At 36.8% G+C, this 26,025-nt stretch overlaps 2 protein-coding genes across 2 annotated transcripts; one reads left to right on the top strand and one right to left on the bottom strand.

Moving 5' to 3' along the window:
- Positions 1-2,269: 2,269 nt before the first annotated feature.
- On the bottom strand, positions 2,270-24,649 carry LOC140151772 (uncharacterized). Its single transcript, XM_072174109.1, has 2 exons — positions 24,572-24,649; positions 2,270-4,615 (listed from the first exon to the last, which is right to left on the bottom strand). Exon 2 carries the CDS (start codon positions 4,604-4,606, stop codon positions 2,270-2,272), a length of 2,337 nt encoding a protein of 778 aa, XP_072030210.1. The 5' UTR covers positions 4,607-4,615; positions 24,572-24,649.
- LOC140151771 (uncharacterized) lies at positions 20,243-20,764 on the top strand. Its single transcript, XM_072174108.1, has one exon. The coding sequence runs from the start codon at positions 20,243-20,245 to the stop codon at positions 20,762-20,764; it is 522 nt and encodes a 173-aa protein (XP_072030209.1).
- Positions 24,650-26,025: the final 1,376 nt, after the last annotated feature.

The raw sequence follows: 26,025 nt of genomic DNA, 5'->3' as shown, positions 1-26,025 counted from the left end.
TATATTACATGATAATGACGATTATCATTAATAAAAACACTGTAGACTACCAATATCACGCTGCCATGTCGGTAATTCCATTAGGAATTAGTCACATACAAAAAACATTTGCATGTTCTGTATATTTTTTCATATACTAGTCCAGGTAAAACACACTTACGTGCAGACGTTTCGATAGCTATCAGCTATCTTTCTCAATGCTACTGTTGATGTGATGATCGTTGAACAGCTGTTGTTGATTGCTGCTTGGCACGATTTCTCCATCAACAGGTCGTCAAAGATGTGACTTAGGTTGTACTGGCCCTCGTCTCGGTTCATTGTGGTGCCTTGTTTTCTGATAGTGATGGCCTCCTTTATCCATCTTGTGTATTTATCACTCTCTTTACCAACGATCTTTGCCTCATCCCAATTGATGACATGATTATTGTCCACAACATGGTCAGAAAGTTGCTACTAACATCCGCACTAGAGCCAACAGGAAAGCATCGCAGTCAACCATCCACAAATCAGCGATAACTGACCATGTTGTGGACAATAACCATGTCATCAATTGGGATGAGGCAAAGATCGTTGGTAAATAGAGTGATAAATACACAAGATGGATAAAGGAGGCCATCACTATCAGAAAACAAGGCACTACAATGAACCGAGACGAGGGCCAGTACAACCTAAGTCACATCTTTGACGACCTGTTGATGGAGAATCGTCTGGCAACTCTGTTGCCAAGCAGCAATCAACAACAGCTGTTCAACGATCATCACATCAACAGTAGCATTGAGAAAGATAGCTGATAGCTATCGAAACGTCTGCACGTAAGTGTGTTTTACCTGGACTAGTATATGAAAAAATATACAGTTTTATGGAACAGTCCTGATGAATTTGTTCAAGAATTTGCATGTTCTTTTTGCATGAGTGCTCGAAAGGGATGACATTTTATGTTATACGTAAGTTTTAAAGAATTTGATTTTCCAAATATATCAGTTCACCTTCCTTTAACCTTTAATTATTAAATTAGGCCGATCGGGTAGACTAATTTTTATTTGATGTCGATACTTTCAACACGTATTCGTTATTCTACATGCTTCAAGTCATTATTTTCTATCGAATATTTCTTAACGAAAAACAGTATTCATGGTATTCGACCGAGGCCGAGTCCACCTCGTCCGAGTCTGATCCAGTGAGTCCATTTGTCACGTTCGTATCCGAGTCCGCGCGAAGCACGCTAAACTATTTCAATTTCAGATAATTTTAGCCTTAAATGAATATGAATTTATTCTACACGACTTTCTCGTCATTATCGGAAGTATACAAGGTGAGGTAGTGAAGTCCCAACATCTGGAAAACATACTTTATCATAGAAATGTATTTTACTTAGTATCACATGATTAAGAACGGGTTTTCATGCGCACACACCTCCCCCTGCACACACCCCCTCTCACACAAACCCCTAAACACCCAGACAGGTCAAGAACATAATTTCCTCACTGTTGTAAGATATTGCAATATACGGAATTGTCCAAAGCACAATATCAAAGAGAGCCAATAACCGGAAAACGTACTTTATAATAATGGAAATATATAAGTCCACACGCACGGCACACCAAATCACTATACACATGCACAGTTTCTCATCTTTCTTCGCTGCCCGCCGAACTACATTATTTTGTTAATGTCAAATTAATTCTGGAATCAAACACGGTCCTCCAGTTCGATCCCGGTCATGCACCTCATATTCAAGCAGAAGTTGATGTAATATTAGACCAGGGAAACTCAAGAATCGACTAGCCATTGGAGTTTTCCCGTTTGCATAATACTTCAACCAGGGACAAATACTTGGCGTTTCTGTATCGATTTTACGAAATTAAACAAGTTTAGAACCGCGTCAAAACTGGCCCTGAGCTCATATACATTTTTGATTAAGCCTCTTTTGATTTAGCCTCTTTCTCCTGGTATACAATAGACCTTGAGGAGCAATCTAAGCCTTAAACCACATTTATCACCCAAGACGGTCTGTAAACTCTGTATGATTTCAATGTTATGCCTTTTGGTCTTCATATTGCTCCAGCTCCAGCAACTTTCCAGCGATCGATGCAAGAAGTATTGCGTGGGTTAAATTGGAAATGTGTACTCTGTTACTTGGACGAGGTAATAATCTTTAGATATTGTCAAATCAAGTCAATATTGCTAAATCAAGTCATTATTGTGAAGAAAAAATACCCAATCATGGGAAGCAATGCCTCTACCGCTGTCAATCACATGTGAGATATTTTCAAACTAGTGGCTTCCAATGGGTATTTTCATGTTTCTTGCATTTGGCCTTGTCACTGAATTGTTTACCACATTGTTTACAACTGTATAGTGTCATATGAGCTTCAATTTCATGTTTGTTCAGCTTACTCTTATCAAAGAAACTTTTATCGCAGTATTTACACGGCTGTGACCTCAATTTCTCGTGGACATTACTTGTATGCCTCTTCAAGTTCGCTTTACTCTTGAAGTGCTTTGAGCAAATGTTACATTTGTGCTGACTTTGATTAATCCCAACAAGGTCAACAATACTCACTTCATTGTCAGAGCACTCAATGACGTCTTCATTGTTAATATCAGCTTGGGGTTGTGAAACGGTTTCTCTATCAACATCGCGTGCTCTCTGCTCATATCGTTTTTTTTGGTAAGGAATTGCCACAGAAGCATTTTGCACACGAATGGTACTAGAAGTATGTGCTCCTTGCTCGCGAATGATACCAGAAGCAGGCGCTGTTTCCTCAAGAATGATGTCAGAAGCATGCACTGTTTTCTCATAAATAATATCTGAAGCATGAGCTCTTTGTTCGCGAAGTCCGATGTTATCAGAAGTATGGGCTCTTTGACCACAAATTCCATTCACGTCAGAATCATGTGGTCTTTGCTCGTCACTCACTTCAGAATCATTTGTTGTTATCTCACGAATCGCATCCACATCGGAATCATTTGACATTACCTCGCAAATTTCGGTCACGTCAGTGTCGCGATTTTGCTGCCGAATTGAAACTAGCCGGTGAATCAACTTCGCCTCCGGGGCATCTCCTTTCCCACATGACGAATTCCACCTGTCAATGTTTCTATCTGTCCAGTAAGTTTGCTGCGTCAGTTCGGTTCTTGCTTCAGTATCACAGTTATTTGACGGCAAGGGTTCTTCGGAGGGCTCAGTTCTGTAACCGGCCCGGTAACCAGGTTCAAGCATATTGCCGTCTAAACACGTTTGTTTTTCTGGTCTATTGCTTTCGCTGTCATCAGATTCGCGATTGCATTTTCGTTTGGTGGGTAATGTAACCGGTTCTGCATCCTTTGAAGTGCTTGGATGGTCTTCTCTTGGATGGTTTTCTCTAGAAAGTACTCCATCATTTTCATGTCCAATAGATGGGTTTGATTTGGGCACTTCAAAGCTTTGCGGATTTGTTTCTGAGCTTTCTTGTGTTAGTCCGAGGTTCGGTGAAGTCGAATAAGATAATTGGTTATTGCTCTCATGCAATCTATGGCAATCAGCTTTACGAGTATTCTGCGCTGTTAGCTGCAATGTTTTATTTGTCTTTACTTTTAAGATAGATTTCTTTGGCATAGTAGGTGCAAACGAAACTTTCTTCTGTTTCTGTGGAAAATCTTGATACTGATCATGTGGCGAGCTTTTTAGACGGGCCAATGTTCTCGGAGATACTCTTTTCGCTTTTGGATCCACACGAATTGTTGAGTCAATTACATCCATTGGATAATGATCTTCTGATGTTTCATTTGTGTTGTGCGTTTCCTGTGCAGGAGTAAGTGTCTCGCTTGTTAGCTCGTGTGAACGCGCTGGATCTTTACGACCGAAGAAGTCATTCGAGGTACGCTGCCTTGAAGATGGTCCTGGGATATTCTCAAGGGATTCACCTTCAATGGCAGTGAACGACATCGTGATGCGCGATGCTTCATCATTGTCTTCGTCATCATCTTCTTCAGCAAAATCCGATTGGCCATCATCTTCTACGTCCCTTAGTTTGAAAGCCACGTACACGATACCTGCAAATGGTTTTCTTTCAGCATGACAAAGATTACCAGGATTGAAACTTAGGTTTTCCAATCTTTGATCGGCTTTCTTCAGCATATAGTGATGAATAAGTTGTTGTTCAAGAGCAATGCTGTACTGTTCAGAGTCGATAATTTTTCCATGTGATTGTCTGACGTCAAATGGTATGACTTTTCGTGTGATTGCAGTTAACGCGATGAGCCCACTATATCCTTTTTGCGCGTATTCTCGCCATCTACTGTTAATACCGCCATCAAATTTCCATGTTTTGGGATCTTTTCTGTCAAACTTGATAAAACTACGCCCGTATCCTTTCTTCTTAGATCGTTGTCTCGCGTGGCTTTTTCCTATAGTAAAAGCCTCAATCTCTTTGTCTGGTTGTTGTATTGCAATATTCGTCAAAGTATCGTCTACTTGCTTAACTAGAGCGTTGGCAGCAGTGTCGAATGATAATGGCTGACAGTCATTAAGGTCTACCAGGTTGTAGCTGTAAGACCTGGTGATACCGCTGCAGAGTAAATCATACGTTGTACCACCTCTTGTACTTGCACTTAAAGCTGACATGATGTACTCCTGTATTGAAAAATAAATGAAGAAGATTGCTAAAGGTTTGCGATAAACTTGTTTAAATTCTTATATTCTACATCATAATAGATAGATAGATAGATAGATATTTTATTTCCATGCCAAAGTAATACATACATAACATTACATACATTTCATTGATTATTTTTAGATTAAAACATTTCTTAAAGTGAATAATTTGATTAACATGTCACTAATTAGGCATGGCGGAGCCGTCCAAAAGGCCAAAGGAGGCCAGAGGTGGACAACACCTTCCATCTTACATTACATTACATTACATTACACCTATGTGAAACCAAAGAACGAGAGAACACAAGGACAGAACACATAAAATTATGCCGACAAACAATTGAAGTTACCATCCCATAACTTAAAACATGGCATAATAATAGTGTATTGATAAGTTTTGGGTGTTTTTTTTTGAATAAATATATGAAGTATATGAAGTATTTTTAAATGATTTTAAAATGTGTACCTTACTCAAAGAGACTTATTAAGTCTGATTTAAATTTGGATTTAAATATGTTAGTGGAATTTGAATTTTGTGTGTCATGAGATATTTTATTCCATAAAATGGGACCTGATGATCTTATTCCTCTGGATGAGAAAGCCGTTTTATTTCTAACCAACTGGTAATCGTTCTTTCGTCTTGTGTTTATGGTATGGACATTTTTTCTTTTCATAAAGTAACATTCAAATAAAATTGGTAATAAATTAACAGAATGCTTATACATAAAGATTCCAAGATAATATTTATACATGTCAGAGATAGTGAGAATCTTAAGACTTTTGAATAGTGGAGCTGAATGAGCCCTAAAATCACTCTTAGTAATGTTTCTTACGACTCTTTTCTGTAATTTGAGTAATTTGTCCAAATAAATCATATGTGTATTTCCCCAAATCAAAATACCATAGCTCAAATACGGCATTGTCAATGAAGAATATATACAATACATTATACTTTTAGGAATAAAATATTTTAACTTATGCATAATACCTACATTTTTTGAGATATTGTTAGATATTGCTTCAATGTGATATTTAAAAGAAAGATTTTCATCCATTATGATACCCAAGAATTTCGTTCTGTTTACTCTTGGAAGAATACTTCCATCGAACATTACGTTTGTATTGCTTTTGAAATGAAATGTTTTTTGAGGTGTACCCATAATCATAAAGTTTGTTTTTTCAACATTTATTGATAGCTTATTCGCTCTAAACCAGTTTGTAACTTTACTTAGTTCGATATTAATCATTTCTATTTTGTCTGGAAGATATTTGTGAGAATATAGGATGGTAGTGTCATCCGCAAACAGAACGAATTTCAGAGCCGATGATGTAATAATAATATCATTTACATAATAATATAAACAACAGAGGCCCAAGAATTGAACCTTGAGGAACCCCACATTTGACATTTTTCAATTTAGAATTACATGAATTATAACACACATACTGAGACCTATCACATAGGTAATTTTTAAACCATTCTAAGCATGTTCCTCTAAAGCCATAATATTCAAGTTTGTATAATATGATATCATAATGAATAGTATCAAATGCCTTCGATAGATCCAAATAGATTCCCAGAGTGGTTTCATTTTGATCAATGGCCTTATAAATATTGTCAATTAAGTCAGTTATTGCCATTTCAGTAGAATAACCTTGCCTAAAGCCAAATTGTCTATCGTTTAAAATTTTGTATTTATTCATAAACGACAGGCATCTATTGAAAACTAGCCTCTCTAAGATTTTTGAAAAGCAAGGTAATATTGATACAGGTCTGTAGTTTGAATATAATTGGGAAACGTCTTTTTTATAAATTGGAACGACTTTGGCCTTTTTAAGGTCTTTTGGAACAATACCACGTGATATTGATAAGTTAAATATCATAGCAAGTGGGGAACATATACTTCTTTGGCAATTTTCTTGATTAGCACATTTCTAATTCCATCATGACCTGGACCTTTATTACAATCAAGCTTGTCAATGACTTTTATCACTTCAAGTTCTGATATAGGCGACATAAACATACTGTAACGGGAAGTTCATTTCCAGTTCGTTAAATTTATCATAATTTATCATGAAACAAATTAGGCCAACAAATTCTTCAGTCCCAAGTTATTTTCATTTAGATCATGTATTTTCTCACGGAAATAGATGTTTACAACTTTGGTTAAAAACACCTAACAATAGGTATATATTTTCTACCAGAGTTTCCGTGTTCATAATAATGGAGCAACAAAGATTATTATGATAGTAACCCGATTTAGGGCAATTCCAACGGATAAGCCGTGTTAATGTGTGTTAAGATTATTAATTATGATTATGGTTCATACAATTTAACAAGATAATCCACGTGTGATATCAGGAATCGGTCTATTCATGAATTTATATAACTTGTTATGAAGGACGAATATTCTTAATTTGGTAAACAAGTTCCCCCCTGGCACTAAATGACACGTTAATGTTAATTATGAAAAGGTATTAAATTGTTTTGAACGTACTTAATGTATAAGCTCCACGTCATCAAATTTCATAACCATAATTTTTGCTGATTAATGGTTTCGTAACCAACATTTCTGCTGACGTGGCAGCCTCCAAAATCAGATAAATAGAGGTCCCAAACTCAAGAAGAGTCAGTCACATCCTAGACTGGATTCAGACCGTTGGTCTTAACCGAGAGAGTAGCTCTCGATAGCCTTGCCGATTCATGATATTCAGGTGAATATCAGTAATACTTGGAGAAAACGTAGTGCATAGGCCTGCGTGCCGAAACTTAAGAGTTACAACATTAAAAGGAGCTTTGGGTATTAACGTAAAACACTTGCGTGTATTTTTGTCTGATTAATTGTACTTTGCAATTAATTCCCGTAACTCAGTTGTGAGCCCCGCACGACCGGCGTTATAATACTATTCTGAAGAGGATGTAGTAAATACTCGCGATAGTCTTTATTACCGTTTCCAATTTTTTTCGGCTAATTTCGGACCAATATTTACAAAGAATTCATTGAACTGGTCAGAAATTAATTGAGGATCACTTATGAGATTACCTGAATCATCTTTAAATTGAGTTTGATTATTTTTACTGCTGTTCTTACGTTTAAGTAAATTATTAATGTTTCTCCATGTGTGTTTCATATCATTTTTGATTTGTTAAACTTAGTTCATAATACTGTCGTTTTGCCTTTCTGATGAGGTTATGAAGTTTATTTCTATACAATTTAAATTTATTAAGGTTGTTTGCTGTGGGTGAGTTTTTAAACTTTTTATAAAGATTATTTTTGTTATTTATACTTTTCAGCAAACCACCAGTAATCCAAGGCAATGACGGAATTTGTTTCCTATTATTGGTGCATTTCCTCAATGGAATACATTCATTTATTAGATCTTGAAGCCTGGATATAAACATGTTATAATCTTTGTTGGCGTCATCACCTTGTAAAATTTCTGTCCAGTTAATTCTTGATAACTTTTCTTTTAGGTGATTAACATTACTGGTAGTAAGGTTTCTTTTACAAAATGTGTCCTTATTACTTGCTTGGTCCTTCCTTACTTTAATGCTAGTTGAAATAATAGTCAGAAAGTGATCACTTATGTCTGTAATCAATATCGCAGAATTAATGTCATAATTGTCAGTCAAGATATTGTCAATTTAGCGTTGCACTATGTTCCGTATTAAATTCTAGTTGGTTTTGTAATAGCTGGTAGCAGTGAATATGACAGAATCATGTTTAAATAATCATGAGTTGGTCCACAGACCCTAGGGTCTGTGGTTGGTCTATGTATTTCCTCTTTTAATAAATCAATGTTAAAATCTCCCAGAATCGGATTTATTTCTTCAATAAAACTGTCAATACATGTATGAGACCTATATATGACGCCAACCAACACATTTTTTTGGTTTGATTGATCAATTTCTATAAAACAAGATTCATAATTTTGTGTTGCTTTATTTAAATCATGTCTCACTTTATATTTAACATTTTTTGATACGTATATACCGGCTCCTCCTTTTTCACGATTGAATCTATTTGTGAATTCAAATTCATAGTCAGCCAAATTATAGTAATTATGCGGTTTACTTTTTAAATGTGTTTCGGTCAATCCGATGACAGTAAAATTATGATCAATTTCTTTTAGACAATTATTCAACTTATGGAAGTTTTTCTTTAAACTTCTTATGTTCACATTCAATGCAGAAAATGTATGATCTTGAAGAATACTATTATTCCGTAGTTCACTTGGGGTAATGTACTTACAGCTATTAGCATTATATTGTTCGTGCACATCCTCATTTATATACTTGTTATCATATCTCAAAGGGTTGAAAACCATATTATCACATTTTGAGAAGGTACAATTAAAAATCATCTGCTGTTGGTAGCGATGCCATCTTTCAATTACATCATATTATTTTGACTTACTTATGTACAACCTGCATGACTATAATTATGAACATTTTTGTTTGACGACACTTAAACAAAACAAGACAACAACAAAAATTGACCAAATTATATAATTGAGGCACCAACCATAGATGAAGCGCGCGTCCCGCCTCCCTAAAAGTACAGAATATCTTTTTATTCCTTTCGTTATTATTATTATGACTAGGATTTTGATTACATTTCGACATATCTTTTCATCTTGCCAAACTTTGAATTTAATTCGAAGGAGCTATTTAGTACTCACACCAATCGATAACATAAACGATATACAATTGCATACTAAAAACTTATTTTTAACCTGTTTACTCGTACATCAGGTCATAATAAATCGACCTTCAATGCAACTGTTAATAATATACATTTCCTTTGGAGGCCTGCGGATCGAGGATTACGTAATGGTCAATTCAGCGGTACGCATGAATTGTGTACAGCGTGGTGTGATCAAGGTGTGATTGTTGCCAGCACCGAGGACTACGGACGTCTAATTTCCAGCGCTGTACTTTGTGTACACCTTTTGGTCAAATTGTATAAGGATGGCGTATTTAGTTCAGATAAAACAGATATGAGCCCAGTAAAAATATTACTATGAAGCTTGTTGTAGGTTGGAATCGGGGTTTGAAAAGTATCTATGGTATGTATGGCGGTTGCTTGTGAGACCTGGTAAGATGTTTTTGATTGACAAGAAGTAACAGATGTAATAGACTCGCTGAGTCTCATGGACGCCGTTCCTATGTCCATCAGACTCGTATTTCCCATTTTGGATGTCAATGGGAAATACACACTTAACGATTTGCGCCGGTTAAAAAAAAAAAAAAAAATCTTTAAAATTTTATCAATGTATATAAAAGTGGTACCAACCTTATTGTGCTTGCTAATTTAAGACTCGGTTGAAACAAAATTAAGGATCGAAAGCATTTTAGTGTCCAAAAAGGCAAAATTATCGTCAAAGTTCTGCCGAAATCGGCACCCTTGCGAAGGGTTCAGAATTCGAATCGGGAACGAAAATATCCGATCTTTGCGATCAAAAACACAAAATTACAATTTTAAACATACTATTGGCAAAAGACATTATTACCAAACAATACAGGATAGAAAATTTGACATCATTTTCTCAAAATATTGAAAAAATTTGCTCACTAGACATCGAAAAAGTACGCAATCCAATTCCCGTTCAAACGCGTGGGAAACTGAAAGTGCGATAATCGTGACTAAGATGTAAGGAGGTAGGTGATTTATTCCTCAAGATACATAGGCCTTGGAGGCCTATGGGGCTATGGATAAGCTTGGATAGGCCTTACTGAAATGACTCATGGCCAGTACATTGGATGTGAATTGCACTATAGGAGTTCATATCAACATTTAGGATGGTATCAAACATAAATGGTGGTTATACACCATGTCTATTAGCAGTACAGTAATTGTCGTCATCCCTGGGTCGCCAATTTCTGGCATGAACGGTTTTATGTGGTCTCCGTCACAGCCGGATTTTCTTTCGTTATCTTTACGATTGGCTACATTTAGTCTGGGTACAAGACTGCTTAGTGAACGCATTGTCATTGTATATTGATTGATCAGATAAATAAATAGGCATCATTATCATATCGTGTGATCGATGCGGGTACTTAATATGGTTTTGCTTTCATTTTATTTTGGGGGTTCTAACCCGGGGTTCTTATTGTACGCGACTCGCTTGACGAGGTCTCCAAATCAATATGGATTAAGTATAAAACCATAGATAATACCTGTGTACGTTTTTAATAAATTCTTGTTATACGGTATCTTCTAATAATTGTTATATCATATTATGACATAAATGCGGTTGTGCTGTCAGGCAGAGAGGTTGTTCTCGTTACCCCTTTTATCATGATCATACATAGGTTTCAATCTCGACTGCGATAGAGTAGTAGCCATAATAGAGATTGTAGATTGGTTTAATGGTATTGACATCTCGATTTCTTGCAAGCTTTTGTCATACTTTTAGTACGTTACATGATTAATTTTGCCGTTGGAAACGCACCGATATATTTTTCTCGCGCAAGTATTGATTTTCGCATGTATAATTAATTTATTCAAAAATTTCTAAATTAAATTTGATCCAGAATAACACCTGGCTTACGATTGATTAGTTTCATACCAGAGGATGATTTAAGCACTTCCCAGCAAGTCTTGCGGTTAGCACAGCTGTGTGAGTGAACATGACACCACTGCCCGCCCACTGCATACACACGTGCATGGTGAAATTTGAATTTTGACAGATATATTTACAATAAAAACACCTTCAAGAGGTCGGTCGATTTCACATTTTATGTTATCTACAGAAGGTGTGAATTATCCTTCATGCATACATCACTTTAGATCTGAAATCGACCAAGAAATAATGACACACGCACAATTCTTAAACAACATCTTTTGCACAGAATTCAATGGGATTTGAAAAGTAAAGTGGCAGTTGAAACTCTGGTGATAACACGTTTGCAGTGCATGATGGGGCTTCCTTAAATCATCCTCTGGTTTCATACCAGTTTGAAGCTCGATGGATTGCGAGATTGAGATCAAGAAGGGCCGTTATTCAGAACGCTGCACATGTCCGGGAACGCTGCTTTATCATGTCAGCTTGCTTGACTGTGTTCAGTTTGGCCATTCGTTGGCCTTGGGCCTCAAACGGGCACTTTAATATAAGAACGTTAATTTGAAGCTTTTGTGTAGAAGTAGAATGCAAATTCATATTGATTATGCTTAGGCCGTATAAAATTAATGTTTTGGTTCTCGTCCAGAGGATTTTCATGAATTGATGAGGGAGGGAGGTGTTTTTTTTTTTTTTTTTTTTTTCAATGTAAAATTAGCATTGTCAGTAGTTTTCGGTCTTCTCCAACAGTGCTCGAGGAAACGATGAGGCCCTTTTTTTTTTTTTTTCAAATGTGAGATTCTGAGGATAAACCCCTAGAGTACCACAAAAAGACTTGGAAGTGATGCTTGTTCTCTAATAAACTTATTTATATGTATGAAGATTTCATAAATCATTCCAAAGTCTAAAAAATTGAAAAATCTAAAAAAAAAAAAAAAAAATCTGACAAATCCCAGAAATTGAGGAGGGAGGGACGAGAACCAAAATATTAATTTTACACGGCCTTATGGTAATGTCGCATAAGAATGTAGGTACTTATTAAGCCTATATGCTTCAGGATGTTTTTCAACATTTTCGTCATTTTCGGTTTTTGCTTAGGATACACGATTACCAGTGTTGTTAGGCTATTTAGGAGGAATTCCATATTGGCCTTTATGAGATCATTCCTCTCACGTGGATTCATTGAGACATATAGGAGCTTTTCCATGGGCGTGAGCATTGTCGCCTTACCACGAACGTGGTCTTAAAAAAAAAAAAAAAAAAAAAAAAAAGATTCGAGTAAATAAGAAATTAATGAGCTTGGCATGAATATGTTTGTTATGTGGGCAATATGAATATATGGATTTGTATTACCATGGGAGTATTCCTACAGGAAAATGTAGATTCGCATAATTTCTGAGGTTTGCAGAGGCTAGAGCTTTCTGATCTTGGGAGCATTCCCGTGGATGAGTAAAGTACTTACTGTGGGTAAAGGCAGCTTCCCAGGGACGTATTGGAGATTTCTCACGGAATGTATGCGAGGATGTGCATGCTTGGTAGCAGACGCATGATTATATATGGGAGATTTCCCATGAACGTACATGAGTGTATATGGGAGCATTCCCATGAAGGTGTATGGGAGCATTCCATGGACGTGTATGGGAGCATTCCCTTGAATGAGTTTGGGAGCAATTTATGTTTATCATGAATGTGCGGTGTCTCGGTTTGGCATCTGATAAGCTCTATCTAGAACATCACGCAGAGTGTATGTGAGCATTTATGCTCTATAAAATGTATATGGGAGCTTTTGAATATTAAGTGTATGGGAGAATTCACATGAATGTGTCTGGGAACATTCCATGAATGTCTATAGGAGCATTCCCATGAATTTGGTATACATAGGAGCATTCTCATGGGAGAGTCTATGGGAGAGCATTCCAATGAACGAGTGCATTGTGTGGGAGCATTCCCATGAACGTGCATGGGAGCATTTATATAATGCGTACGGGAGTTTTTCCATGAATGTGTATTGGAGCATTGGGATGAATGTGTATGGGATCGAGTATCTCGTGGATGGGAGCATCCCATGGGTGCATATATGGGAGCATCACATGGGTTTGTATGGGAGTTTTTCCCACGGACGTGGATGGGAGTATTCTCATGGATCCTGGCTGTAGATGTGTATGGGAGCAAGGTCCCAAAGGTTGCGTATAACATAACATTATTTTATATGAGTTCCCATATGGATGTGTCTAGGCCTATTTAGGAGCAGTATCATCGATGTGTATGGAATTTCCTATTGAGGTGTATGGAGCAAAGAAGGATGTATAGGCATATCTGGGTTCATACACACAGAGGATGTGTTTAATGGAATTTGATCATTCCCATTAAAGTTCCGGTTGGTTTGGTTTTTTCTGTGCATAATGGATGAGGCCATTCGGAATGAACAGAATGGATGATAGCTAAGGAAGCATTCCTTCAGATTTATACGTGAGCTTTCCATTTATAAAGGACAGTCTCATGGATATGAAAGATCTCTGTTGGAGCTTTTCCATGGATGTGGCAATGCAAGAGTATTTACATGACATGGATCGTGGACTTGGAAGAATGTGACAATAGTAAATGTAGGTTCTAATAGACCATAGACTAAATCAATTGATTTGTCCCTCAGCCGGTTAAACTAGGGCTAATATCTCGATATTTGGGTGACTGTTAATGAACTTTACTCCGTAGCGGGTAGTCTTGGGTACACTTCATCATGATCATAATAGAGATGAGCAAGCTAAGCATTTATAGCAATGTGTTCTATACCATAATTGTGTCGTCATGAAAGATTTTGGAAGTGCATCACTTGTAGGGGTAAACGGATGAAATGGATTATACTGTATTACCAGCGGCATGGATTTGGGATATGGATACGCATTTCCACAGCATTACCTTCATGATTAGGATATATACATGCATGTTGTATTGTTAGCAGTGAATATGTGTGTCTTCGAAGACATGCTGGGTTTCTGCTTATTATTATCAAAGATCATGAAGATCATGGAAGGTAGAAATTCGTAAGTTTCGTGCATGGGTTAAGAGAGGTATTGGAGATGGATATGTCTGTTCATGTTTTTGACGTTTATGATATGTACAGCTTCACCAAGTTGGTTTTTTGAGATTTCTATATAGGCGTTCTCCATGTTCACGAGGTATTCCTAGCTGAGTAGATGTTTAAAGAATACATTATAGGTACGGTGTTTTGGTTTGTTTTTCAAGGTTCAGTAATTGGATTATTCCTGAACACAGATGTGAGCATTTCGGAGAGTATTCTCATTATATTATTCATGGATGTCCATTTTTGTTTGCTTATGCATAGTTATAGTAGGCCTACATGTAGTATGCACGACTGAGCTAGATTTACGTTTACTACATAGGTCTACAGGTATTTTTCTATATATCTTAAGGATATCGTATGTGACAAGGGCAGTGTTTTGTGAAAGTAAAATGTCAGAAGAATTTATTTTATTCATAGAAGCACTTGGATCTGATTATCCACATATTTAGTTGCGGTTCTGCTCTTCATATTTAATATAGGCATATATGTGTTCATGTTTCACCAGTAATTGGTATTTCAGTAAGTAAAATTGTGAGATGCGCCAAATTTCATCAGACGTTGCATCTGCCTTTGTGTCGACACTCAAGGCAGTAATAAAGCTGCAATAGCTTCTTGTACTGAGTTATAGACCTTCTGCTGTTATATCTGTGGCGTTCGGAGTTCATGAACCTGTTGAAATTGTCAGTTTGGCAGAAGCGTTTGAGTTTCTTCGTGTTAGTGGTTCTTATTAAATGAGACCATAGGGTCTTTGATTAGACGAGATATTTACATATTTTTACAGAGAGTCAAAGTGACTTTATTGGTCCAAGCTCTGTACATTGGTGCAATGTTGTATGTTATAAATATGTTGGATGCTTACACCACAGATCTGTGCTTACAGTAAACATGCTAAACGCTGGTGATTTTCATGTATATAGTTAATATATATATAGGCATCTTTTATTTTAGCCAAAAGAGCATTGGTTTTACAGTCTCAGTACTGAGGTGGCAATTTATTTGGCGATTCAGGGCCGAGGGGGCCTGAGGTCCTGGGATCAGGACTAGGGAAATGTGATTTGTTTTTGTTTTGACAATGTTTGAGGGCTGGTGCGAGCGGGGAAATAAGAACTAGTAGCATAATGTCTATATATAGGCCTATATAGGAGTATCACATTCATCGAGGGGCTTTGTAGCTCGGAATAAATTATTCCAGATTAGTTTGAGTTTGAGCTCAGCATAGCTATTATTCAGTGTGGACCGTTTGCCCGCCCGTTCTTTATATCTTGATAAGGGGTAGTTCGCGGCTGACGAACAATATTCCCCTGGTAAGATAAACTGTATCATTGTGTGTTTGTTTTGCAGGTTGATAGATCCTAGAGAAGTAGGCGCAATTGGAAATGATTTATTTCCGATTGAGCTTGCGAATTAGGAAATAATATACATTTCCTTTGGAGGCCTGCGGATCGAGGATTACGTAATGGTCAATTCAGCGGTACGCATGAATTGTGTACAGCGTGGTGTGATCAAGGTGTGATTGTTGCCAGCACCGAGGACTACGGACGTCTAATTTTCCGTAGGCTTATTAAAACTTGTGTTTAGTTATCTCTTTTTGGATTCTGTGCAACATGTCCAATGGCGTATGGCCTAGGCTCTATGGGACATGCTTGATAATAATGGTGATAGCTTGGGTTGTGTCTGATCCGTGTCACAGTCCGTCCAGTAATTTGGGTAGATGGGAGATGTTTGATGCTCAGAATTCAGATAATTCGAATCCCCGGGTTCGAATCCTCTGATTGTTAGGACTTTGGTTCCTTAGGGCTAAAGAATTGTTATTCTTATTCGCATGGCATAGATTGATTTGTTTAACAATGTTTAAGTTTATGTTATAATAAACACATGTGACGTAAATGTTTTCTGCTTTCTGCATAGAAATATTATCTATGTTGACAGGCGTTATATGGTTTAAGGCTATGCCTATATTAGGCCTTAAATGAAGAAACGATTTCTTGAGCAGAGCATAGTGAAGGATAATTGGACCTAGCATATAGGTCTTGTTATACTATTCTTTATGAATCGCAGACCTATCAGTAGGTCTTCTAGCTTCTTACGAAGTTACACCCGTTATAGGCGGGTCTGACCGTTTCGATGTCCGTCCATAGATAAGGGGTAGTTCGCGGCTGACGAACAATATTCCCCTGGTAAGATAAACTGTATCATTGTGTGTTTGTTTTGCAGGTTGATAGATCCTAGAGAAGTAGGCGCAATTGGAAATGATTTATTTCCGATTGAGCTTGCGAATTAGGAAATAATATAATAGGGATGGATATGTTCCCTCCATTCAGAGACGTCATAGAGATTCTAGACAAAGATTTTATAAAGATGTGAATAGATATTAGTTCGTAATCGTAATGTGTAAAGTAATAATGGTTTTAAGATGTAGAGATTATCCAGTTATGATAGGAATTATTAGGTATGTATAGTACAATAATTATGAAAATGAGTATTGGAGATAACAAGAGGGAGGTAGGAATTTTTTGAGTAAAAAATTCCTAAAAAAGGCACTACTGCAGTTTCATTCCTTATAGCTAGGAAATCATCAGGTGCAAGGTTGAAATACCATTTCTCCATTTTTACAATTTAATGTTTGTTTAGGGTTTGAGACTGAGAAGTATGTGTTAAGTATAATCTTGGTGATGTGGTCTATTTTGATTTTGTTTGGGAATAGACGAAGAATATGTATGGTAAGAGTTCAGTGGTTTTAATAGACCTATTATAATGTTTATGATTCACTCATTAGCTAGATCTGTAAGAATAGCTAGATCCTCATCTGGTGGTAGTTTAGCATTTACAAGTTTATCTTGTATGTTTTTTGCTCTTTGGAACGCTATAAGTGGAGTATTGGGAAATATGCCTGAAAGTTTGATATCATTTTTAATGATGTCCCAATGTTTGTTAAGAGCCTGTTTGAGAGTATTTGATTCTAGGTGTCCTGTGTATTTTGTGATGAAGACAAGAGGATAGTTGTTAGTTTGGGGTGGTTTAGGTTTAAGATAGTTCGATCTTCTAGTATGTGAAACTGTTTTTCTAATGTTGTTAATGAAGTCGCGGGTGTATCCTCGGGTTATCAGTTTTTCCGTAAATAAGTCTGATCGTTCATTTGCATCATGCACATTGCTGGAGTTCCTTATTATTCTAAGGAATTCTCCTTTAATGAAACCCGAGAATGTGGATGGTGGGTGTGTTGAATCAGGTATAAGGTACATTATGTTTCACAATTTTTTGTGTACATTTTGATATCAAGTATGCCACTATTTCTGAATCTTTCTCCTTTAAAGATTGTGATATCTAGGTAATCAACATGATCTTTTGAGATGGTGGCTGTAAATTTGATAGTAGGGTGCATTGTGTTTAGAAAGTGAATGTGATCCTCTAGTTCCTCTTCTGTTCCTTGGAAAATGATCAAGCAGTCATCTAAGTATCTCCAGTAGTTAAGTATATTTTGAGTAGTTTGAAGAAATTGTAGTTCGAGTGGATATAATGTTAAATTAGCTAGGGTGGGGCTCACGTTTGAGCCCATTGCAAAGCAAATTTTTTGTCTGTAGAAGCAGTCACCAAAGCTAAATGTGTTATGTTCTAGAATGAGACTTAGAAGTTTTCGAAATTCTTCTGTTGGTGGTTTTTAATGTTATATAAGAGTTTAGGTGCGTCATGATAGGTTTTGCATGCTATATCCCCAGCAAACACAAAAACGTTTTTAAAACGTTTTAAATAAGTTATATTTTGGCGTTTGGTTTATGTAAAAACGTTTTAATAACATTAAAATGTCGGGTTATATAAAGGTCATGAAAACGTTTTAAAACGTTTTGTATGAAAACACACTACAACAATATTTCTAAAATGTTTTCAAAAATGTTATTGTAAACTATTTTTGCAAACATTTTTGCCAAATATTTTGTCAACACTTAAATAACATTATGTTAAAATATTTGCCCCAGCAAACACAGAAATGTTCTTAAAATGTTTTCTTCAAAACGTTTTAATAACATGTAAATGTCGGGTTATATAAAGGTCATTAAAACGTATTTAAAACGTTATTGAAAATATTTTGGGCAAACATTTTTTCGCAAAATATTTTTTCAACCTAAAAATAACATTCTGTTTAGAATGTTTTGTATCAGGTTTTCAAAAATGTTTTTGGAATGTTATTAAAACGTTTTTATACCCTTTATATAACCCGCCATTTAAACGTTTCTGTAAAACATTTTGTGTTTGCTGGGTCTATTGCTTCCGATTGAATGATATTGCAGTACATAGCTGTGACATCTATAGTAGCTAGAATGATGTTAGGGGGGTACTCATTCGCCTCTATTTTGTTTATGATATCTGTAGTATCTTTAATGTACGTAGATTGTTTTAAGGCTATAGGTTTTAAGAAATAGTCGCAAAATTGTGAGATTTTGGATGTAGGTCCACTAGTTCCACTGATAATAGGTCTTGCATGGAAGGGTAGGTTGCATGGGGGTGGTTTGTGGATCTTAGGTAGAAAGTACATATAGTTAGTTCTGATATCATAGTTGAGGGAGGTCTAGAAAAAATAAAAATAAAAAAAATAAAAAAATATAATAGGGATGGATATGTTCCCTCCATTCAGAGACGTCATAGAGATTCTAGACAAAGATTTTATAAAGATGTGAATAGATATTAGTTCGTAATCGTAATGTGTAAAGTAATAATGGTTTTAAGATGTAGAGATTATCCAGTTATGATAGGAATTATTAGGTATGTATAGTACAATAATTATGAAAATGAGTATTGGAGATAACAAGAGGGAGGTAGGAATTTTTTGAGTAAAAAATTCCTAAAAAAAAAAAAAAAAAAAAAAAAAAGGTTGTTAAATACCTACCAGATGTAATCACGAGCCTAGATCTTCGACTGGAAGAGCATAGGAAGAGTTCTAGAGCCACAATCAAACGGGAGATAACAGACGGGAAACAACAAGAACGTGCAACCGGTCTTTTTCTGAGCTTTACCAGCAAAGCAGAGCAAGAGGCTCCGATGTTCAAGGGACCACAACCCCAGCAGGCAAGAAGGACTTAACCTAGTTCACACCTCTATACTTAAACCCAACGGCTCTTTTCAGAGCCGCCACCATTTCTAAAAAGAGATTGACCCTAGTGTCACTATACTACAAACCCATATTACTCCAGTCTCCACCCTATATCAAACGGCTCTCTTCCGGGCCACCACATACCATTGAGGAGACTATACATACTTGTAATCAATCCCATCTTTCTATATCCAATCTCATACTTGAAACATAATGGCTAAAAGAAAACTCTATGGAAGTCAAAAAAGTAAAAAGAAACTAAGCATCATGAAACACAACAAGAAACGTGTTAAAAGACTTAAGTACACCAAAAACAAACCTTCAGATCACTCAAATCTAGCAAAACTTTATAGACCCTTCATCAAAAACTACTCCAGTCTTCTTCTCTCAGATATCCAAATCATTGCTTTAGCAAAGGGTCTTAAATTTATTCCAACTCCTAAAAAACCTCATAGATCAGAACTAGTAGAATCTTTTGATAACTTTGCAAGAAAAATGAGAGTCTCATACATCATGCATAACAAAACCAAAATCCTAGCTCCATTTAGACCTAAATCAGAATGGATACCACTAGACTCCGAAAACTGTAAACTAGAAGATTATTTGGAGCAAACCAAAGAAGAACTCTGTCATCAAAGATTCAGTAGGCCTAAACCAAACATGTCTAAAGAAGAAAGACACGTTCTTAATGAACTCTCCAACAACCCTAACATAGTCATCAAAAAACCAGATAAAACCAGAGGCATCATCATCATGTCAGATTTCCAATATAGAAAAGTTGGCTTTACACACCTATCTAGTCATCACTATGAACAAATACCATTATGATAAAACGCATGAAACAGCTACTCTTGTACATAATACTTTAATAGATATGTACAACTCTAAATACATTGACGACGATACATGTGACTATCTAGACCCCCTCAACTATGATATCAGAACTAACTATATGTACTTTCTACCTAAGATCCACAAACCACCCCCATGCAACCTACCCTTCCATGCAAGACCTATTATCAGTGGAACTAGTGGACCTACATCCAAAATCTCACAATTTTGCGACTATTTCTTAAAACCTATAGCCTTAAAACAATCTACGTACATTAAAGATACTACAGATATCATAAACAAAATAGAGGCGAATGAGTACCCCCCTAACATCATTCTAGCTACTATAGATGTCACAGCTATGTACTGCAATATCATTCAATCGGAAGCAATAGATATAGCATGCAAAACCTATCATGACGCACCTAAACTCTTATATAACATTAAAAAACCACCAACAGAAGAATTTCGAAAACTTCTAAGTCTCATTCTAGAACATAACACATTTAGCTTTGGTGACTGCTTCTACAGACAAAAAATTGAGCAGCAATGGGCTCAAACGTGAGCCCCACCCTAGCTAATTTAACATTATATCCACTCGAACTACAATTTCTTCAAACTACTCAAAATATACTTAACTACTGGAGATACTTAGATGACTGCTTGATCATTTTCCAAGGAACAGAAGAGGAACTAGAGGATCACATTCACTTTCTAAACACAATGCACCCTACTATCAAATTTACAGCCACCATCTCAAAAGATCATGTTGATTACCTAGATATCACAATCTTTAAAGGAGAAAGATTCAGAAATAGTGGCATACTTGATATCAAAATGTACACAAAAAATTGTGAAACATATATGTACCTTATACCTGATTCAACACACCCACCATCCACATTCTCGGGTTTCATTAAAGGAGAATTCCTTAGAATAATAAGGAACTCCAACAATGTGCATGATGCAAATGAACGATCAGACTTATTTACGGAAAAACTGATAACCCGAGGATACACCCGCGACTTCATTAACAACATTAGAAAAACAGTTTCACATACTAGAAGATCGAACTATCTTAAACCTAAACCACCCCAAACTAACAACTATCCTCTTGTCTTCATCACAAAATACACAGGACACCTAGAATCAAATACTCTCAAACAGGCTCTTAACAAACATTGGGACATCATTAAAAATGACATCAAACTTTCAGGCATATTTCCCAATACTCCACTTATAGCGTTCCACAGAGCAAAAAACATACAAGATAAACTTGTAAATGCTAAACTACCACCAGATGAGGATCTAGCTATTCTTACAGATCTAGCTAATGAGTGAATCATAAACATTATAATAGGTCTATTAAAACCACTGAACTCTTACCATACATATTCTTCGTCTATTCCCAAACAAAATCAAAATAGACCACATCACCAAGATTATACTTAACACATACTTCTCAAACCCTAAACAAACATTAAATTGTAAAAATGGAGAAATGGTATTTCAACCTTGCACCTGATGATTTCCTAGCTATAAGGAATGAAACTGCAGTAGTGCCTTTTTTAGGAATTAATTAACAAAAAAATTCCTACCTCCCTCTTGTTATCTCCAATACTCATTTTCATAATTATTGTACTATACATACCTAATAATTCCTATCATAACTGGATAATCTCTACATCTTAAAACCATTATTACTTTACACATTACGATTACGAACTAATATCTATTCACATCTTTATAAAATCTTTGTCTAGAATCTCTATGACGTCTCTGAATGGAGGGAACATATCCATCCCTATTATATTATAAAAGCGACAGAAGGATAAAAACACGAACTGAAAAAACTATTTGAATTGAAACTGGGGCGGGGCTTTCGTAATTGACATCAGAATCACCGGGCTTCGTTGAACGAATATTTGGAAGTGAAATCTCTAACACTTCGGAACAGTCTCGGCGTGGGGAGCGGTCACTGAATTTTAGCGTTCAATATAGGAGGTGTGATCAGTGTAGTGGCATCAATTTGAGCTAATTTGGGTAGAGAGAGGAATTGGTTTTGGGCTGTGTATTTAGAATCGGGTGGGGGGGTGAAGGACTATGGCATATTTTGGTAGGCTATTATGTAATTATGTATCGTTCCATTATCCAGGCCGGACCGAACCGAGACTGTGGGACAGTCTAACTGGTGGAGGACTCGGTGTTGCCATTGACGATTCATTCTCTGTATCTGATCCCCCAGCTACACTTGAAGCTGTGGTCCGTTGACTCTGATTCATTTCAGGCATGGAATTGGCGGCATCTGCAAATCTCAAATGGGTAGTAATTGGACGTGTACCTGTTATTTGATCTACGGAGCTAAATCTTTGTTTATTTATATAATAATAATAATGTATCATATTGTTTTTGGTTCTTAGGAAAAAGCAAACCAAACGGCTATGTGCCAGGGTCCCATGATATACTTTATTAAAATCTCCATATAGGCTGAGCCTTGAAATAAACAATGTTTCATTTTTTAATTTATTGCTCGGAGGCCACTAAATTAAGGGCAATACACCAAAAGGACCATGCAGGCAAAATAATAGGTAAAAACCAGACTACAAAATATATGGTGGCCGACAACGGTTTTGAATGAAAAGGTGTGTGGCGCCACAGACCCTGTGGTGGCGCTTGACAATAACTCATGGTCATGATGGTTGGCGCATTTGGGTAAAATGAGGTTTTGGCAAGTGAGAGTCTGCAGAGTGCAGAAGGGGTAATCAAGAGCCCAGTTGTAAGGTTGCGGTAATTGGGTCTGTAGATGAGGTTTGTGGATTTGGAGAAACACAGATAGAGTTGCAGATAGCTGCCTATCTTGAAGAGATGACAAAGCCTGTGACGACGTCTTGGTGTTGAACAAGGAGTGGGATATCATGTACTCGAGCAAGAGGCCGGCCTTCATTCGGACATATGCCAAGATTGAAGGACGATCCGGATTCCGGGCAGCAAATCGCTGAGCAGAATACCAGCCCATATAGTGATATTAAAAGGACTAAGGTTTAACTGATGAACTATATACATGTACTATGGTTAATGGATTTGGCTTCAAAACTAAACTAATGTATAGGACCTATTAAAAGCTATTAAACATACGCCGGGTCCTTTCAAAACTAACATGCCCTGCAAGGTACGAGGCCAATCAAATTAAGGAAAATCATGGCTTAACCCACCACTGATTGTAACAGAAACCATTTAATCACCATTCATTTCAGCAGTACCGCCGAGAACCCATTACGGGCCCAGGGGTAAAATGATCGCACGTGCCCCTTTTTACGGGCCCCTTTGGTCTCTTTTCTCTGCTTTTATGGACCCTTTAAGGTATGCCTTCTCAGGACCCCGGGCCCGGGGGTAACGGACCCCTTAACCCCTTGTCGGCGGCACTGCATTTCAAAAAAGTATATTAAAGAAAATATCAAAAGTCCCCAAAAGTCCAAGTAGTGGACTATTTTAATCCGAAATGAATGTGTGTTTTGCTATTTGATGGGCTAGATCGCGCGAAGCGCAAAATTTACAATTATACTCTATTTGAGCTAAAAACATGGTGCTTTTCGGCGTGCTAAAAAGAAGATGCACATGACAATTATTGCTTTATTTTTTTCTTCTATTAAGATTTTGAAAAAACTTGTACCCCGTTCTCCCGCTTCCACTGCCTATATGATTGGAATGCCACATGATTTAATTGTAAAGAAATATATATCATCATCAAAATACAGTGATAATAATCTGTAGGCCTACTACATGTATGAAAAATGTAAAATGTCAACACTAAACAAAGAACGAAGATATTCCAACTTTTAGAGCAGACCAGGTGGAACTGATAATAATAGTAAATACGAGACAATTTTAACACTAGCCCCACCCCCTCTAAAAGGTAAATCTGGCTCGTATATCAAATGGATGGGAGCCATCCATGGGGTTAGTGTCACTGTGGGTATGGTTGTTGTTTTTTTGTATGAAATCCTTTATACACATATATAATCCTAGGCCTGTAATATATTCTACCTATCATGCAATGTCAAATTAGGACCTATGACATAGCCTAAGCCTACTACAATATGGTCTTCGATATAGGCCTACCCAGGCTACCCTACACGTAGGCCTATGCACTGTATTTGGTGTATTTTATACACATGTAGGCATATATCATAGCGTACCACCATGATTATGAGTTGACTACATCAATTGCCAATAGTGATACATGAACAATGATGCATGCTTGTAATTGTATTAAACAAAATAATTTTACGATACTAAACAACTTTGCCCGGCCACTAGCTTCTGAGTTTCCTATTATTCTCTATTTGATATCCAATTAAAGTAAATTACTTACCGCTTGTTGCCAAAATCGTATTATTAGGCCTAATCCACTTTAATAAATCTGCCAATGTCAATGTCAGTATAATTTTCCAGCTCTGACAAAGGTCAAAGTACTCAACTTTTAGTAATCAAACAATATTCAAATCGTACTCAAAGTTTTTCTATATGTTTTTTTGTTTTTTTTTTTTTTGTTTTTTGTTATTTGTTTTTGTTTGATTGTCAAGTTGATTGTTTTACACAGATCTTGGCCAAAAAGCAAATTGAACTCTCCGGGAAACTGACATTCCTATAATAAACTATCACTATATCCTGATACACATGTTAAATGTGACTTGGTAGGAATCAAAATATCAATTTATTAATTTTGAATAATTTCTAAATATTTTGTTCCTTTTCCCCGTATAGTCAATATAAAAGAGCATAAAGCATAAGTGTTGGAGTCCTGATTTAAATCTTGAAAATATATGCAATATTGAATCAATAGGTTTTTATAATGGTTTTAAATGCGAAACCCGAATCCCAAGCCTAGAGTCATAGAGGTTTCCGTTTTCAAGTAAAGTCAGATGTGCAGAGAGATGGACCTAATTAATGTAAATCAGAACCTATGGTAGCTTATGGTGGTATTGCTGACTTGGTAAACACTACAGACTTGGAGAGTCTTCTTCTGGTTCTCTTGTTCTTGTACGTTTTACTGGTGGATAGACCCTCCCTCGGGTCCATGGAGAACGACTGGTAATGTAGATTACATAGCATTAAAAATCAACCCAATACATGGACCCTCCCAGTTTGTAAGCAATTTGACTTCCAGTTCCCACAAAATGCTGGGAGTTCACTTTTACGGATTTGGAGTCACGCAATCTTTCTATATACCACGTCCATGTTTTCACTACATTAACGTTTGTGTAAGCGACTAAAACAACGATATTGTATCCGACCAATCAACGCAGCTTGGCAGCGCGGGGATATTTGAAAAGGCTTCCCGCTAGCTAAATAATGTGCAAACATTTGCAAACCGCACGCGATAATATACGCAATATGGACAATAGGCCTAAGTCCGAGTCGAGTGGTTGCCTTTTATTATTGCGCGTACCATGGGTCTATCAGACGCGTGCCACTTGAGCTCAATACCTCTCAGTTGTTGACAAGCAATGACAAGTGTCCCATCCGATCTTGCGTCACATCCCGCGGCATAGCTTTGTGCTACCATATTTGAATTGAAACTGGGGCGGGGCTTTCGTAATTGACATCAGAATCACCGGGCTTCGTTGAACGAATATTTGGAAGTGAAATCTCTAACACTTCGGAACAGTCTCGGCGTGGGGAGCGGTCACTGAATTTTAGCGTTCAATATAGGAGGTGTGATCAGTGTAGTGGCATCAATTTGAGCTAATTTGGGTAGAGAGAGGAATTGGTTTGGGCTGTGTATTTAGAATCGGGTGGGGGGGGGGGGGTGAAGGACTATGGCAT

The sequence above is a fragment of the Amphiura filiformis genome, chromosome 5 (genome assembly GCF_039555335.1).
Source record: "Amphiura filiformis chromosome 5, Afil_fr2py, whole genome shotgun sequence".
Classification (NCBI taxonomy): domain Eukaryota; kingdom Metazoa; phylum Echinodermata; class Ophiuroidea; order Amphilepidida; family Amphiuridae; genus Amphiura; species Amphiura filiformis.
Note: the sequence above shows the minus strand (reverse complement) of the source record. Positions and strands in the feature narration are given on the sequence as shown.